Genomic DNA, 19,278 nt, shown 5'->3' on the forward strand with positions numbered 1-19,278 from the left:
AAAAAAAAAGTGAATGTTTGGGTAAATTATGGCTTAATCGATTTTTTTTCCCTAAAATCGATTAAATCCTCAATCCAAACAGACAGGCTATCGATTCGAAGTAGCGGCGGACACTCGTCAGAATCACTTGTCACCATCGTTGAATTGTTCAAAGCTTAATCCTGTGTTTTCGCTGCCTTCTCAGTTCTAATTTGGATTACTGTCATTTGTTTCAATCAAATTGAAGATGCTCCATAACAAGTCTTTCGTCAAGAAAACTAAGGCTGGAAAAGTGTTGAAGGTGTGCTTCTTCTCATGAAACCTAACCCTAGCTTCTTGTTCTGTATTTCTAACCATTTGTTTTGTGACTGGTGAGTAGCAAGTCAGGGAGCACTATCTGAGAGACGACATATATTGCGGAGCTCCATTTTGCAAAACATGTGATACTTCAGCTGCTCGCTTGAGTGGTTCTGCTTCTACAGTTCTCGTTCTGGACACCAATGTCGTTCTCAACCAGGTCACACTCATACTCACTTGGTTGTGATTCTTCTTTGTTTCATGTTGGAACGCAGTTTTCTTGAGAACTTTGTCATTTGTTGAGTTTGAAAATTGCCTCGTGAACAGATTGATTTGCTGGAGAATCCCGCCATTGATGATGTTGTTATACTGTCCATTGTGCTGGAAGAGGTTAAGAACAAAAACATGTCTGTTTACAATCGAATAAGATCCATCTGTGGCAATTCGGCAAGGAAATTCTTTGTTTTCTCCAATGAATACCATAGGTAAGCTGGTTTTTTACCATCGGATACTGTGATAACTACTTTTTCTTCTCGTTGATCATTGCATTTTGAACCTTTTTTTCAAAGAGTTTTATGTTCCTCTGTTTTAGGGATACATATATCAAGGAGATGAGTGGTGAAACAAAAAATGACAGGAATGATAGAGGTTTGTGTTTTTATATGACTTATGACTTATGAATCATTCTTTGTATTGCGCTTTCTGCTGCTTCTGGAGATTTTTCAACTAGTAACGTGTTAATTGTAAAATGTGGTCATACAGCTATCCGAGTGGCTACTCAATGGTACCAGAGTCATCTTGGTGATGCAGTGAAGGTTTTGCTTATAACTAATGACAGAGAGAACAAAAGGAAGGCTACTGAAGAGGGAGTTCTTGCGGAGACAGGTAAATGAAATTTCTTTCTTTCTTTTATTTTTCCTGTTGGTCTGCTGTATCTTAAATAGCTTGGGAATCAAAGACAAGCCAAATCTGTAAGAATACCTAGAACAAAGCAGTTTTGTGAATAGTTACCACATCCGTAAGAAATTTGAATATTAATTTTAAGATTCTTTTGTTGAAGTATCAATCTTTGTATGTGCTGCTTTCAGTTGAGTCCTTTGTAAAATCCCTGGGCCGGTCAGATTTACTTGACTTGCTTGTGCGACCTTCATCTGAAGATGTTGAAATGGAAGAGGTGGAGGATGTACGACCATCCAAAAGGAAAGTCATCTACATAGAGGTATGCGGCTGATTCCATGTCTTTTAAGTGATTTGAGCCAACAAATTTGGTTGTTATGATCTGATTTTTTTTAAGGTTATTTTTTGTCTATTCTATTTTAGCATAAGCCAATGTCAGAAATTACTTCTGGTTTGCATCGTGGAATATATCATCAAGGAAAACTTCGTGTAAATCGTTATAATCCATTTGAAGCATATGTTGGGAGTGAGAGCATTGGCGATGAAATAATAATTTTTGGACGTACAAACATGAACCGGGCTTTTGATGGTGATATAGTTGCTGTTGAACTTCTACCTCAAGACCAGTGGCATGAGGAGAAATCTCTGTCCATAGCTTGTGATGGTATGTTAATTAAAGTGCATGCTGCATTCCCTTATATGGAATCACTTCAATTGTCAAATTAATTCCTCTCAAAATTAGCTTATTTTCAGTTAGAAAGTAGATTAGTCTGGAACCTTCAGCTCTCATTCATAAAATTTTGTCATGGATTGTACTATTTGGCTTTAGAAACAACTTTTTTATGTAAGTGAACTTCTGCAGAAAACTTGATCAATTTGTATTGAATTGTGTATCTAAACTATATTATCTGTCACGCTGAATGCTAAAAAATTGGGAGGAGGGATAGAATATAGAGGAGAAACAAGATCTATTTGTTTTTGAACTCTAGTAATGGATTGGACGGATAAAGATCTCTGTTTAATGGGCATTGGATAATTTGAAGAGAACAGTAGACCTTGTGCTTCATTTCAAAATACAATGTCTAAACTATTGAATTCTGAAGCTTGTATTATACTGGCTTTTTGTCACTGTGACTTAAATTGTATGGGTTAATTTCTAAACCTAGTATTTGAGCCAATGTCATCTTTTTGGTTTATGTGCAACTGAGACAGTTCAGGTTCATATAATTGGCTTATATTTTTTGGTCAAAAGAGGAACGCTATCATGATAAGAATTACAAAGGAGTGGGAAATTTGGTATTCTAGTTATAAAAAGCAACTAAAGTCAGCTAATATAATATGAAGACATTATTACTACAAGGGATCTCTTCAGTCATACAGAGACATTCACCTACAAATCAGTACTGTAGTCGCTCTAACACAAGCTGGATAAGTGTGAAAGTTTGCCACTTGATTTTCTTCTCTATGATCCACACCATGTTTTTTGCGTAAGCTTCAATTAATAATTAGCTCAATTGTTTTTGTGAATGCGCATTTCTGCAAACATGCTTTTCTATTTTTATATCTTCATTAACTAACTTATTTGTGTGCAGAGGATGAGGATGAGGATGAGGATGTTCATCTAGTTCCAAGCAGTGCTGATGATGCTCCTAGAACTCTTCCTCAGCAAGGTTCTACTGGAGGAATAAATCCTGTATCCAGCCGTCCTTCTGGCCGTGTTGTTGGCATTATAAAACGCAACTGGCATTCGTGAGTTGATTTACTTTGAGATTTTCTTAGTTACTTTGCAGACTGGAATTCAATTGATAGGAGTCAATATCATATCACTTTACCACCAGTAGTTAAGATATTTTCTGCTGTAGTCTTTTTTTTTTTGGCCAGATTTTCTTCTGTAGTCACTATTCAATATTCTGCCTGTTTCTCAGCTTACATCTAGAAGTATAAGAAAAAGGTAACAGATAGGAGATACGACATAACATGTGTGGTATGGTGAAAGCCCCCATACTTATTCAATCTTTAGGTAAGCCATATAAAGTGAGAAAGAAAAGGAAGTTTTGGCGCTACCACAAACAAAGTGTGCAGAGGTTTCACTTTAATCATGTTTTTTATTAATGTTAAATTTTGTTAATTTGTACATCTGGCTCTGCATATTCCGTTTTTCAAAGCTAGGTGTTACATTGCTTGACATAATTGCATTGTCTATTGCAGTTATTGTGGATCTTTGGAACCAATGCCTATGCCTGCAGGAAGTGGTGGTGTTGCCCATGCTTTATTTGTGTCCAAAGATCGCAGAATACCCAAAATTCGAATCCAAACCCGTCAACTTGACAACCTTTTAGACAAGAGGATTATTGTGGCGGTTGATTCTTGGGATCGTCAATCTCGATATCCATCAGGCCATTATGTGCGAACTATAGGAGAGATAGGTGACAGAGATACTGAGAGTGAGGTATGGAATATTGAATTTTCATTTTCACTTTTTTTCTATATCTTTATATAGAAGATTTCTTTCTGCTCCTTCATTTCATTGTCTTGTCCTTTTTGACATTGCAAGATTTTAGACCTCTGACTTGTGAAAACTTACTTATCCATTGGTCACTTGAGTAAATCCCAAGGTAGGTTAAGCTCTTTGCATTTCACTTTGCTGATTTACTCTCTGCTGATGACTTCATTAGCTGGCAGGGAAACAAACTTGCAGATCCCCTGCAACATGTGGTCATGTGCACATGCAAGCATATTATCTCATGCACACATGAGAGAGAGAGTGTGCGCGTGCGCGCATTTACATTTATGCTACTTTGTGCATCCCTTGCATTTTTCATATCAAATGCTTCTGATTGTTGTACATTCTAGGTAGTTTTGATTGAAAATGATATAAATTCAAGGCCGTTCTCTTCACAAGTTCTTGCATGCTTGCCACCTTTGCCTTGGTCAGTCTCTTCTGAAGATTTGTCAAATCCAATTAGGCTGGATTTGCGAAATCTGCATGTCTTCAGTGTGGATCCTCCAGGTGTGCTTTTCATGTTTCCTTTATTACTCTGCAAAGGGTAAAATATTAATGTATTATATATTGTTGAAAAGTATACTATTTAGTTATCATTTTTTCAATATCAAAATGATTAATGTTTACTGTAAGCCTTGAAATAATATTACTCAATATTACTGTAAGTCATATAACTACTCAAATTTTTATGCTGCTTATTGCATGCAGGATGCAAGGATATTGATGATGCACTCCACTGTTCTGCTCTTCCGAATGGGAACTTTGAAGTTGGAGTTCGTATCCTTTATCTGTGGGTATACATTAGAATAGAAACATTGAAATCGATTCATTACCCATGCCAAAGAAAATTCCTTATTTAGTTTTTTCAACATGGCTTTTGATGGAATGGAATAGGTGATATTGACTCTCATGTCACAAGGGTGAAATCAAAATTAAAATGAAAAAAAAAATGTAAATACGATGTATACAGTTCATGGTAAGACTTGATGTATGCAAATCAAAATTATCGGAATCCTACCATTAGTGTGATTTTATTTTTTTCATCATTTGTGTATTCTTTTATTTAAATTGGGCATAAATTGGGATCCCTGGCTGACGATTGCAATTTCAATTATAATCTGCTCTATCATTATTTGTTGGAAAACTTTCCCAAACATAGAAATTCTAGGTGCTTTGCAGAGCATATTTGGTATTGAACTATGGTGCCAATTCGCTGGCACAAATTTTAAAACATATGAATGTTATTCATAAACAGTTTTTCCAGAATAGAATAATATGTCCCCTATCCTTTGGTAGTAGAAAGATATGAATTTATGATATCTGTCATCTGAGTGGTTGCTTTATCCTTTTAAATAATGCTCCTGAGTTGTTGCTCTTTAATCCTGATATATGGTGGTTCAAAAGTTCTTTAATGGTTTTCTATCAGATATTGCTGATGTGACAAACTTTGTGCATCCTGGCACTCCACTTGATGATGAGGCTTCACAAAGGGGTACATCTGTCTACCTTGTTGAGCGACGGATAGACATGCTCCCCAAACCTCTAACAGAGGGTAATTCCATTTGATTTTTCCTTTGTAAGAAGGAATGCCAGAATGCTGGAAATGAAGTTGTATACTGTGACAATAGTTCTTTTTTTTTTTTTGGCTTGACACTCATAAAACCTTGATTTGCCAGACATTTGTTCTCTCCGAGCTGATGTGGAAAGACTAGCCTTCTCCGTCATATGGGTGTGTGAAATCTCATTCTTTGTCCATAATAAAACTATTGAATTTATCTTTTGTTTATATTCATTGTTTCAATAAAAGCTATAAATTTTTCTTTATTTGGCGGGGGTTATATTACTTTGTAGCTCCTTATTGTTGTACTCAATTCTTTAATGTGGTCCTTATAGTTTAGAAGTTTGTAATTGAGTCCCTAGAAATTAAAAAGTCTCAATTTATCCTCTATACTTAAAAATGGAATTATACCTGCTAAATTTTGTTGACATGACTGACAATGAGACATCTTGTCTTTCTGAACATACATGATTTATGCTAATTCACATAAACCACATAAGATAGGTGGCATCACTTGCCACACATTGGAGTTGACTTTACTTCAATATCCACTCTTACCCCATCTATTGGCATGAATAATGCATTTGCAAAGTTCTAAGATGGTACATGGCTGCCCATGTGTAGAATTTAATATCATACTAGAAGTATAATGATAGGGACCATGTTAGAAATGTTTAAAATTATGGGGACTTAATTATGAGCTTTTGAACTCTATGACCGAATTAAATATTGAGTGAATTTTGGGGACCAGAAAAGTAAAATAACCTTCGGTGGAAATCTTCCAATTTATCAGATCACCAATTTTCACGTAAAGCATGCCAAAAGATGTATTTTCACTAGAAATTTGCTTATGTTCAGGAAATGACCGCTGAAGCAGATATTATCTCTACAAAATTTACGAAAAGTGTCATAAGATCTTCTGCAGCATTGTCTTATGTTGAAGCACAGGCAAGAATGGATGATAGGTATGCTTCTGATCTTCAGATCTTTGTCACTTACAGTTATATACTGCTAAAGTTAGCCCTGAATAAGGTAGTTATCAGTTACCATTGTTTCTCTGTTGGGCCCATCTGTTGCATTATTTTCTTACTATCTCCAGTTACATGGCTATTGTTCCTCATGAGCATGGTGCTGTGATACCATGAAATTGTTCCAGAAGCCTAATCCCTTCTATTTATTCAGTTGGTGAATTCGAATATATTGAGAAGGTAGTCACAAGTCTTACATATACAAAGAAAACCATAAGAGGCACGTGTGAAAAGACTGAAACAGCTAACTTTAGGCCTTGTCAAGAGGGGTAGAAGAAGGCCAAAGAGAACACTTTTGAAAGTTATTAATCAAGACTTCTTAGTTAAAAATATTTCTAAAAGCTTGATAAATGATAGAGCACAATGGCGTCGTACAATCCATATAGCTAACTCCACCTAGTAGGATAAAGCTTCTTCTTGTTTGTTGTTTGTTGTTTGTAGTCACAAGTCCTCTTGCTCCAATAATCAAGGAGATAAATCAAGGCAAGATTTGATATAATAATATCTTAACTATAATGGCGTCGTACAATTCATGTAGTCAACTCACCTAATGGGATAAGGCTTGTTTTCATTGTTGTATAATATCTTAACTATAACAGCGAGTAATTGAAAGTATTTAGAAAACACAGAATAAAATCTTATCATTCAGATGGTGGGCTTCAGGCTTAATCCATTTTAATCTCCAATACAGAGCATACAACCATGCGTTGTGAGCGCTTCTGGAATCTGGATAGCTCATAAATGTGCCCAATAATGGTTCTTGTCTGGCCTTGTGCTGAGATAATGAATTAAATATTTCTTGTTGGTAAAAGAAATGTTCAGTGTTTTCATTGTGATGTTTTCTTTGGCTGACTCTTTAGTTTGGAGCTGAGCACAGAAAATTAAGATGCCTTCAGAGAGAGAAGTTAAGAGTATAGGTTGAACTGAGCTTGAATACTTGCATGTTCAATTTTCTCTCTGCTAGTAGACTGAAGCTTTTTTATGCATAATTTGCTTGTCTGCTTGCATTAAGCACTTAATCACTGTCCTTTGATTTTCTGTTTCCACAGGCGACTGGTGGATCCACTAACTACTGATTTGAGGAATATGAATGGTTTAGCTAAGGTATGGACTTGTGAATGCTTTGATACTGCTCTGATCTCATGGTATTTATGAGTTAGGTATAATTTTGTGGATTTGTCTGAATATTGTGGATTGGTTTATGGTCTAAAAGAAAATGAGGCTACGGCGTATTGAGAGAGGAGCACTAACTCTTGCTTCTGCTGAAGTGAAATTTCAAATTGATACCGAGACCCATGATCCTCTTGATATCGGTAAAATCTTCTTCCTCCTTTAAGTTATTATTTCTTTCTTTCTTTCTTTCTTTTTTTTTTGGGGGGGGGGGAGTTGAAGGTGTGCAAGGTGTGTGTTTGTATTGTTCAGATAGATATGTGATGGAAACCTGTAACTTTCTCGCAGAACCTTCACGAGGACTTGTCAAACAAAAAAAGGAATTCAGATACAGAATGGAAATAACTGAATTAGTGCTTCGGTTTTGTATTACTACCAAAATGATACACTGTATCAGTCCCAAAGCGAAAAAGGACTGATCTGAGCCAAAACCCAAATTCCCCGTCACACCCAGAACTCAAAAGAACCGAAACAAAAGATTGCATGGGAACTTAGTCCGCACTTTAGACTTTCAGGTCATACATTGGCATTTGAGAGGTCAGACTCTTAGAACATTTATTTTCCAAAATGAGATTAAAAACCAAGTGAATCCTTGTGTCAAAAACAAAAATGGAGGTAAAAAGGAGGAAAACTTGCTGAAATCCAAATGCGCAAGCTTACAAAATTACTGTTTTCTGAAAATGAGACAGAAAATCATTGTGACTGAAAGCTCTCTGTTCCATTCTAGGAACAAGCACTTTGACCCTGCTAAAACTGCAGTCTGTCAGAGGGCTTCGTGTCTCTTACTGGTCCCAAAAGCTGAACAGAAAAATCTAAGCCAGTTGGCCAAGTCCAGTGCTCATTACAATGTCTGCCTTACTTTCTAACACTGCTAACACTTAATGAAGTTATTGAATGGGACCTTTTGGTTAATAATATATGTAAGGATTTGGTTGTTGATAGACCATAAAGGCATCGTCGGCTAATCTGTCCAATGGGATAGAGCTTGTTGTTATCACCATCTTAGATATCTAGAGCCATTCCACTACTCCAGGATGGTGGCAATTAAACTGGGTGTTATTTGAACCATTTAGCAGATTAGAGGATATTATCATCAGCAATCTGTGTTATTATATGTCATTAATGCACTTTTTTTTTTCTTTTAAAAATGGAAAGAATTCTGTTTAGTTTTTTTTTATTTAATTTTCAGGTATGTACCAAATTCGGGAAGCAAACCAAATGGTGGAGGAGTTTATGCTTGCAGCTAACGTTTCTGTTGCAGAACAAATTCTTGAGAGTTTTCCTTCGTGCTCATTATTAAGGTTGGCTTCTGATGTGCCTCTTGGATTTCAATGTTTTATGTGATGCTTTTTTTGGGAACGAACCTTATTTCTACATTCTGCTAATGGGCTTATTGATTCCTATGGCATATGACTTACTTCCATTTTTCTTAGATGTTTCTGTTTTTCTTTCATGTTAAGAATCTAGCTGGTGGTCAACTATCATAAATTGAAGAGAAAATAAATTCAGTACGAAAGTTTTGTGTAGTCTTAGTTAACAGAATTTGTGAAATTTGAGACTTTTCAATTTCATTAATGAATCTGATTATCTTTTTCCTGAAAAAGCATAGCCTTAATGATAAAAGTTAATCTCAAATTTATCCAATACTTTCTATCGCTATGAAGAATTGAATATTAGCCAACATAAAAAGGATGGTCTCGTCAAATGGATCATATTATCAGGGGACGAGTAGTTCCTTAGTCTTTTAACAATATGCTCACCATAAACATTTAGGTTATTGAGAATTAATAAGTTTGTGACCCTTTTGGCTAGAAGCCTTGCCTATATATATATATATATATGTATGTATGTATGTATGTATATGCATGCTAGAAGCAGCATTAAAAAAAGTCTAGATGTGGCAAGATCGTTTTGTTACTGGATTCAATAGGTACCCAATCATTGTTGGTTTTTATGTAGGCGTCATCCAACTCCAACAAGAGAGATGCTTGAACCTTTGCTGTGTACTGCTTCTGCAGTTGGTCTCCACTTGGATGTCTCATCATCAAAAGCATTGGCTGACTCTCTTGACCATGCTGTGGTAAATCTTGTTCTTGCATTATTTTAGCTTTTAATCATCTTCTGATGGGATTACATACCTTGCCAAAATCCGCCTACATTTCTCCCCAAAACTTATAGCAAACGTCCAAAAGTAAATAACAGCTTTGAGAAGATTGTGACCACTGGTTCATACCCAAAAAGGAAAACGAGGAGGGAGACAAGGAGAGGGGTCTATTGTCACAAAATAATAATAATAATAATAATAATAATAATAATAATAATAATAAAGAAGAAGAAAAGAAAAGAAAGAAAACAGAAAGGATCAAAGGATTTGTGCTACTAAAGAAGTGAGGCAGTTGGGTTGACTTTTGCTGAGATCTTCACTCCTGGGGAAGGGGAATATCACTTTTTTGTGAAGTCATTACTATGGGGAGGACTGCCCTCTCAAAAGCCAGTGTTCTGTTATTGCTTTCTTTCTTTTGTTATGTTTAATTTCCTCAAGGGATTGTGTGTGGTGCTGGTTTTGACTGAGATCTGTCTCTAGCTCGTTTTGTGGGGTAGATACTGTGCAATTCTTTTGAGTAGTACATAACTCAAGTTCAATTTTCATTCTTACCTTTTCTGGTCTCTGATGTTGTTTGAGAGAATATCACAGGGTACTAACATTTTCTGTTGACTAAGTAGTTTTTGAGTAGTTATTACATATCATGTCTGTTGCCCAACGCTTCCTTCTTGGATTTCTTTTTTACATTCATGATGGTAGTATAAACTTTAACTGTCAAGGCATGTTACCCTGGTCTTCAGTCCTTCCTCCCACTGAGAGAAAAATACTTTATCCAGGGTGATGATCCATATTTCAACAAGTTAATCCGCATACTGGCAACGAGATGCATGACTCAGGTAAGTAATTTACTAGCATTTAACAACTGACTTCAGATATTTCAAGCGCAGAGATGAATTTTTTACCCCTTTCTTTACAGGCAGTTTATTTTTGTAGCGGGGATCTAAGCCCTCCGGAATATCATCATTATGGGCTTGCAGCACCTCTATATACTCATTTCACCTCACCTATTAGAAGATATGCAGGTAAGCCGCACGAATTTCATTATAGTTTCAAAATCCTAAAATATTACATATGCAATACTCTCAGAGGAGATGACACGTCCTTTTCTTGCAGATGTCATTGTTCACAGGCTGCTTGCTGCGTCCTTAGGAATATCTAAGCTACCTTCAATATTTCAAGACAGGCTCCAGCTCACTAGTATTTCAGATAGTATGGGATCTATTAATGTGCATTATAAAACATTTTTGTTTATACCTACATTTCAACATAAGTTGCCAACCATGTTTGCATTCTCCAAAGTTGAATTCTTTCTTGATTGGAACTTGATCATTTTACACTTCAATTCTCTCATATTGTCAATCGAAATTCTCTCTGGGATAAATATTTTTAGTAACGAAGATTAGTCTAATTTCATCTTTTCGTCTGTGTGTGGTTTAGATCTAAATTATCGGCACAGGAATGCACAAATGGCAGGCCGGGCCTCTGTAGAGCTACACACACTCATTTATTTCCGAAACAGGTATGTCATATCTCATCCTATTGCCCTATCACTGCTTTTTACTTGTTTGCAGCTTATTTTGGAGCTGGAATTTGTCTATGCAGGCCAACTGATACGGAGGCTAGAATAGTGAAAATAAGATCCAACGGGTTTATTGTTTTCGTTCCCAAGTAAAGTCTCTTAGCTCGCTTCTTTTGTTTTCCACTTGCTTTGCCATGCTACCCGGAAGAAAGCAAATAATATAGTTTATGGAAGAGAAAACAAATAAGGAGATCTAAATTGATCTGATTGGCAATGAATGTTCAGTAATGACAAGTAACGATTCAGAAATATGTCGTATTGATACATAATCAATTTGTCATAATTGCTTATCCCTTCTCTTGCCTCTACAGATATGGCATAGAAGGGCCTGTGTATTTGATGTCAAGAACTGAAAAGGGAGGTGGGGAATGGTATGTTGACGAGCAACAGCAGAAGATTAAAAAGATGGATGGTAGCCTTTCGTACAGCATTCTGCAGCCAGTTGTAATACATATGGAGGTTGTGGAGCCCCAGCCTAACCGGCCAAAACTTCAGCTTACTCTCATCTAATGGTCAGGTAGTGGGTTTTTTCTTCTGGTGAGTGATATTTAGCTCTAATCACGTGGCGAGCAACATAGGCATGCTGGGACCTGGGGAATTGGAGCCCCCATTTAGGTTTATCATTTGATCCAGATCCCGTATAGCACTGGAAGAAAATGTACAGGGGCGAGAGAGAAGACAGAGACTCATTTGCGAGTGTGGATCAATCACTATCTATCTCTTTTCTCACTTCCCCCCCCCCCCCCCCAAGTTTTTAGCTCAAAGTCACCGAAGGGGAGGGGGGGATCTACTCTGTCGCTGGCATCTCAGCAGTCGATGGAATATCTCCTCCTCCTCCTCCTGCTTTATACACTTATATGATATTTGATACTGATCAGATTTGAACGTTATCAAACTTATATAGGGGGCCCATATTCTCGATCTGTTTTTATGAAATATTAAATTTGGCCACCATTGTAACTGTTGGTTTGGAAGGAAACAATTACGGGTTTTGCAGTTCACTGGAGTATTAGCCTTCATTTTCGTCCCTTTTTTTTTGGGGGGGGGGGGAGGGATTTGGCAAGTGTTTTTGGGATGCATTTTATGTTAAAAGCAACTGTGAATAGCTTTGCCAAAAGGATACGTACTTACTAATTACGGTGTAATCATTCAGGAAATTCCATATTTTCATAACTTGCGGAGGACTAATTAGTAGTCGTCGTGGTGTAGTGGTAGTTATTATTATTATTATTAATTATTAATATCATAATAATAATTTTGGAGAAGATCGATTTGTCAGAAGATATAAACGCGGCTCAGGATTGTAATTTCAAATGCCTTTCTGAATTTATTAGAATTTTTGTCTGATGCCCTATTAATGATAACAACATGGAAAAATATAAATTTTGATTTCTGCATTTTGATCAAATTTTGCTTTTAGTTCTTATATTTTTATTTTTTATTGTTTTAGATCCTTCAATGAATAAAGCATAGGGATTTTGGAAAAACTTAAAATAATAAAAAAAAACAAAAATATAAGGGCTAGAAGATTTGAAAGTGCAGGAATAAAGTTATGTTTTTCCTAGAATTAATATACATTTGATGACTTGCCATTGTCACTGAAAAGTGAAAAGAGAATGAGAATGTAAGATTGAACGAGGTGAAAAGAAATATATATCTATATATATATATCCTCCATACAAGATCAAATGATCAAAGATGGAGAGACGAGAAATAATTGGTTGTGAACAAGGCTGCCGTTCTTAATATGAGTTCAAGGCACTCAAAACTCTGATTTCTGGTTTATAATTTCCCAACACCAAAAACGAAAGCCATTTCTAAACAGTTTACCAATTTCAGGAGCAAAAGGTAAAAGGAGGCAGTTTTCTGCTTTTTTTTGGACAAAGACACTTAATTTTGATAAACAAATTTCTCAATAAAATTTTAAAATCCGATGACTAAAACATTATCTTCTTGAGTGCCAAAAGAACGCTTCTAGTGTCCCTAGTTTGGTCCTAGGATTTATTGAGCTTCAACTTCTGAGCTCACGGGTACATCTTTCCTGAGGTGCCCAGAAACTTCATCAATGGCAACATTTAGCTGTGCTATCTTCTCACTCAGTATCTTGCGATTCTTCTGTTAGGTACAGCAGCAAAATAAATAAGAGTTCAATGAAGTAGTAAATATGACTTCAGAGAAAAACTTCCATGCAAAGTTAAGCATACAATGACATTTAACCACAAGATTAACAAAAATATATATATTCCTTATTTCAGAATATATATATATATATATATATCCTAAAAAACTAGCTACATAATGGAATTAATCTCCATCCTAATTTGGAACGGATTAGGCCCAATCATGTCAGAGATGTGACCTGTGGCATTTCCAAACATAAGATGCTTGTAAAATAAATTCAGCTTCACAATCAGGGATCCTTTAGTACACAAAGAATTTAAAAAAGGAATTAAAACAAAAAAAAATGGGAATTAAAAAATAACTCGTGTACATATATAAGACATTCTTTTAAGACAGTCTATTCCAATATTACTATTTTGAAGGACTGAAAAAGTTAGAGAGTAAATACTACTCCCTCTCCCTCATTTTATAAGACATTTTTTTAAGTAAAATAGTGAATACCAGTGAAATCAATTAAATACAGTTTGAAATATTAATTTCTTAAAAAAATAAACTTTTAAAAATACTCTTCATTTAATAAGGGGAAGAGAGAGAGATATTTGAAGAATGAAATAACGAGGAGTAATATTGGAATAAACTTCATTAATGAATCATTATTTTTCTCAAAACATTTTATATTATGGAATATCAAATCACCCCCAAAAAAAAAACATCTATAAAATAGAGCAGGAGTATTAAGTAATCATTACAAGAATATAATTGTACAAGGAATCCAACTCTGTCCTCCTTACCAAACGGAGCCTTTATTTTATTTTTTTGGCTTATTTGCATGCCTCAGTTCACTTTCCTTCAAGATTTTCACATTCTACAACCACTATGAACTACAGTAAAAGGTGTAATTCTCTCATTTTTTAGATGAAAATGGCGGTCTCATGAGACTTGCATCCACTTTGATATGCTGTTCTCCATTAGAGTTTTGGTTTCCCGTGATAATAATTTCCACCATCTATCAAATTACTAACTTTTGCTTTGATGGAAAGCGGAAGAGTTCTCTGATTGCAGAAGTTGATGGAAATACAAGCAAGATGAAATACTTGATAACAGAAACAGAGAAAGCATAAGTGAACAAAGGGGAAGACAGATTTTCCAGTGTGGTTAGCTATTTGACACCCTTTGTTATTGATAATAAGAATTGAGCACTTTTGAAGCATGTCTAAATGAAATTCAATTTCCTATCAGCTACCACCAAGGGTGTCAAAGGCCACTCTTCATGGACTCGTGATGAGATAAAATTGAAATAAATGAAGGTTGACCGGCGAACAGGGTACAATACTAAAATAAATGACACAAACACTATGATAAACAAATAATATCCTCTTTCATATATATAAAATCAGAATGGTTTCAAAAAACAGATAATTGCAATAATTTCTTACCTCCATAGCTTTCTCCTCATCATACATAAATTTTGGAAGCTTCTTCATGAGATCAGTTTTGTCGGATCCAGAAAGGGCCTTGCTTATCTGGAAAGTTCAAGCCATAGAAGCTTTCAAATTCCCTATATGGTCCTTAAAGTCATCAAAGCAAGCTTTCAAATTGAAACAATGTATAAAAAGTTCCTTCAAAAGCTGCAGTTCACAAACCTTATAGGGCTTTACTATCCTAGTAAATTCATCATGCAGCTCTCTTTTTAAGCATATACTCATATAGCTACATCAATATTATTAGATAAAATTTCCACCAACCAGACCCAAAGAATTATTGAGAGTAATATCTATAATCACAAATCTTTATCGAAAGAAGAAGCAAATAACAAGGAATCAATGCAGAAGAAATTTATTCTCACCAAAAGGGAGCCAAAACAATTATAACCAAGTTCATTTCCCTAATTCATGACAGAAAGTATGAAAACAGTCCAAATCATGGGATTGACCAGGCAATATTATTCTACAGTTCTTTTTGAAGAAAGTGTGGACATTCATAAATAAAGCAGAAGCTAAGCAACGGCAAACTGGTTTGGTTTAAAAATCACTTGAGGACAAATACTGCAGGTGATGCGGTAACAAAGATCCCGTGGGGAAAAAAAACTGAAGAGTCAAGGGATTTCGCTTTTCCTCCTTCTTTCTGGTCCCAAAAAAAAAAAAAAAAAGCCAAAAGGGAGGAATTAGTACTGCAGACATACCTGAGGAGCATACACACAACCTAGTGCTCCAACAATTAGTCCACCCAATACAAAGCCTCCAACAAAGATCCCCCCATTATTTGATCTTCCTCCATCTCCTCTGTATCAGCATCCATACACAGACAAAAAATAAAACTATTAATAAGTAATAATCAGAAAAATAACTGATAAAATAATATGCTTGTATTAGGGTATTTATAATGCAGACAATCAGATTAGTCAATATCTATAATCAATAATCACAATACAAATTTTAATCAATAAAAGAAGGGGGGAAAAGCAGGTGAAAAATGATAATGCTTATTTCCCATTCTTTTGGGTTGAATGAAACAGTCAAATAAAAGATAAAATCCACCATTACCCTGCGCGAGCTATAAGTGGCATGTCACTTGTTTTCAGCTTTGCTTTACCCCTTGAAGAGAAACTTGGAGAGATTTTAATGCAGTTGCTTTTCAGAATGCATTGATCCACTGGCTTCAATGCAGATCCTAGCATTAAAATGTTCAAATATTAGGCTTCTTGGAAAGTCACTGAAAAGGGATAAAGCCATAGAGGGAAATTTTCAAAGATTTAATAAGTTGAAGTTATCATACATGTGTAAAGTAGCAAAGATCATAAATGATAAAACCCACCAATCAAATAGATCAACTTGCCACCAGCTACGACACTAATCAGTATGAGCGTATAACATCAATTCATATCCGCAAGCTCAACTTATTACAAATATCTAAGTGGGGAAGGATAAAAGATGGCAAGATGTGTTTCAACACTCTCAAATGGTCAACATGAAATCAACAGAAATATATACATCGGGCCTTGTGTTTGTAGACATTAGCCATTTATTTTGAGTTAAATCTGGCTGCACACTATCAAAATAGGAGCTGCATGTATGATGATGATATTCAGAAACATTTCAAAATATACATGTGATGCTTTACATTAAGCTTACGGCACTGTCTGTGACCATCTCTTGTCATTGCATGCTGCCTAGGTCACAAATTCGCCACTAACCAGAACGAAACAAAAGAAAGAATCTTCTCTGGCCTTCGAAAATTTAATTAAATTGAAATAAGCGAATATATATCTTTTTTTCTTAAGAGCCAAAGTGAATACATATCAAACAACACCAAACAGAACTTTGTGCAAGAGAACTTCTGGAGACCCACCAACGCATTAGAGTTACATACTTAATTCTGAAGTATCAGTGTATCCATATATGATCTCACGAACAAGGTCTAACTAATGAAAAACCACAGAAATATTAAAAGCAATTCCACAGAAACTGCCATCATCAGAAAAGTAGGGCAACAGTTTACAGTAATACCGTCTCGGCAATGGCCATAAACAGTAATCGACAATACAATGAGGCAAAATGTAGACGAGAGCTATAACAACCTGAGAAAAGCTGGGATTGAGGGTTCATCACCGAGCTTGATATAGCAGCCATTGCTCCGAAGCTTGAGGCAGCAGAGGCAGATTAAGAACTAGAATGAATGGGAAGGCGATGGTGAATTGTTTCCGATGAAATGGTAATGAAATCAGATTCGAAGATTTCTCTCCGATGATATCGAGAATCTAAGATTGTTAATTTATTATGCTTCGGTTTTTTCGCACCTCGTCCAAGTTTTTAAATATTTTTTAATAAATTTTAAATTTTTGTAGCCCTTTATTAATAAGAGAGAGAGAAGAAATTTTATTTAAAAAATAATAAGAAATACTATTAAATATTTGGCTAAATTAAATTACATACGTATAACTTCCTTAACTTCAATCTATTACCAATTCTTATATTTATATATATAATTTTATAAATTAATTATCTTTATCTAACTTAAAGTTTAGGAGGTTATTTGTATATTAATTAACATTTAAAAATTTAAATATATATAAAAATAAAATTTAAGAGAATATACAATTAACAGTTAGAGATATTTGCATTGATCTAGAAGTTTAATAAAGTTTATTATTAAATTTTAAATATTAAAAGATTATTTTATAAAATGGGAGTATTTATTGGAGCCTCAATGGGCCTCATAAATCGAGGGCTCATAAGTACTGATGCCGGCATTACTGGTACTATGCTTCACTTGCCAAACTCGACGCAATGAAATATACGTATGCAAATACCAAATTCTTCATTTTGGTACCAATTTCAACACGTGTCATCTTCCTAGTGTGATTTAAATTAAAAAAAAATACTTTTTTTATATATTTATATCTTCTCTCCCCCAAATTACGTAACAACCCTATTAATTCACGCATCAATTATTTGTGGAGGGTAAAGTTGGAAAAAAATTAGTTGTTCAATAAAATCATGGAATGGCAATGAAAATGAGACATGCAAATTTTTTTCAAACAACATTGAAAATGTGATATGTGATGGAGGTAGTAAAGTTCAAGAGATCACCTGATTAAATTTTGAGCTATTTTCATTTCAATTGTCCCTAATAAGCAAGCTATCGTTTAATTTCCCCTCTTTGTATAGCAAGATATTAGCTAAAATTCACCATATATTACATAATTTAAATATAAAATTTTAAAAAATTACATTGATTATTCTAATATAGATGTTCATATACATATTTAATGAATAAAAATAGAGTACATAACAAAAGGGGGGGGATAGATGAGATTCAGATGCACGTACGTATTACTAGAGAGTGAATGAATGAAAGAGATTCATCTGTTGGTGAATGAATAACATTAAAAATGGTGTGTCTACATTATTCATGAATAACCACTGAATGCGTGCTCATTAGTTCATCCAATAAATAAAAGAATTAAAAATATGTCCCTGTGTTCGATAAGCAAATTAGTATATGAATAATGCATCTTTCTGAGTTCGGTGGACAAAGGGGCATACAAAGATGCTCTACTTCCTACCTGATAGTGCAAGGATTGTGGTGCCTCCAATTTTGTATTGCTTTTTGTTTCTGTTTTTAATTTTTTTTTAAAAAAAATAAGATGATCTGCTTGTAAGTATAAACAAGTCCCCGTGTGCATTGTGAACCGAACTACTAATATAACATTTGATATCTAACATATTCAATGTATTTACAAGTTTTAGGAGATTAGAAAATGTATCGACACTCTAGTCAGTGGTCATTATATGAGAATTCTGTTTTTGACCCCCAAAAAAAAAACAAACACAGAGCGCGCGCGCACAGAGAGAGAGAGAGAGAGAGAGAGAGAGAGAGAGAGTTTTGTAATGGGTCAAGACACACATAATGGATCATGAGCCCAACATCAGTATACTAAACAGTTTTCTCTATTTATACATGCACACTCTCATTCTGTCACTGTGTGCGTGTCGCGGATTTATAAGAACCGAGAGTATTTATAAATTACAAGGAGTATTTATTATATAAAACTATGTGCAATGATACACAGGTCCATCGTCCGCCGAAAGTCTCTTAGTTCAAGAGCACCACGCATTTTCTTATAGGAGAATGATCACTTTTCCTTGTATAAAAAGGGAGATAAGTTAAGTGCGCATGTCTAATTCATTCCAATGCCTATAACATATGAATAATTTGACTGATTAAATTAAATATGTACTCCTCTAATTCTATTTGTAGAAAAATAAGAGTATTTGTTTTTATTATATTTATAATGCATCTTAATAATTATTGTATTTATCTTTATCATTTCACTCCTATTAAGTCGTGGTAATATTATTAAATACTATAGTATTTTATTTTTAAAATGTCTATATTTTAATGGGGTAAAATTAAAAATTTGTTGAACTTTTAGATAAAATTGATAAAATTTAAAATTTTTCTATTCAGATAAAAATACAAAAAAAATTTATAAATAAAATTAGAAGAAATATATCATATATATGAGACATGACATGCAAT

The 19,278-nt window shown here is 34.7% G+C and overlaps 2 protein-coding genes across 2 annotated transcripts; one reads left to right on the plus strand and one right to left on the minus strand.

Annotated features, from left to right (window-relative positions):
* The first annotated feature begins 71 nt into the window (after positions 1-71).
* Positions 72-12,116, plus strand: LOC129311152 (exosome complex exonuclease RRP44 homolog A). The gene is made up of 24 exons (XM_054953196.1): positions 72-280; positions 359-496; positions 604-761; positions 869-924; positions 1,039-1,161; positions 1,365-1,495; positions 1,597-1,837; positions 2,766-2,922; positions 3,382-3,622; positions 4,027-4,183; positions 4,385-4,453; positions 5,103-5,228; positions 5,353-5,405; positions 6,093-6,199; positions 7,312-7,366; positions 7,476-7,575; positions 8,622-8,733; positions 9,392-9,512; positions 10,313-10,372; positions 10,453-10,558; positions 10,650-10,745; positions 10,974-11,055; positions 11,139-11,204; positions 11,427-12,116. Exons 1-24 carry the CDS (start codon positions 227-229, stop codon positions 11,623-11,625), a joined length of 2,808 nt encoding a protein of 935 aa, XP_054809171.1. The 5' UTR covers positions 72-226; the 3' UTR covers positions 11,626-12,116.
* A 639-nt stretch (positions 12,117-12,755) lies between these two features.
* Positions 12,756-17,010, minus strand: LOC129310990 (uncharacterized). Its single transcript, XM_054952909.1, has 5 exons — positions 16,814-17,010; positions 15,780-15,906; positions 15,419-15,518; positions 14,673-14,759; positions 12,756-13,230 (listed from the first exon to the last, which is right to left on the minus strand). Exons 1-5 carry the CDS (start codon positions 16,863-16,865, stop codon positions 13,117-13,119), a joined length of 480 nt encoding a protein of 159 aa, XP_054808884.1. The 5' UTR covers positions 16,866-17,010; the 3' UTR covers positions 12,756-13,116.
* Between the last annotated feature and the right edge of the window lie 2,268 nt (positions 17,011-19,278).

The sequence above is a fragment of the Prosopis cineraria genome, unplaced genomic scaffold (genome assembly GCF_029017545.1).
Source record: "Prosopis cineraria cultivar Desert tree isolate PC_DT_omini unplaced genomic scaffold, ASM2901754v1 PC5, whole genome shotgun sequence".
NCBI classification, from domain to species: Eukaryota; Viridiplantae; Streptophyta; class Magnoliopsida; order Fabales; family Fabaceae; genus Prosopis; species Prosopis cineraria.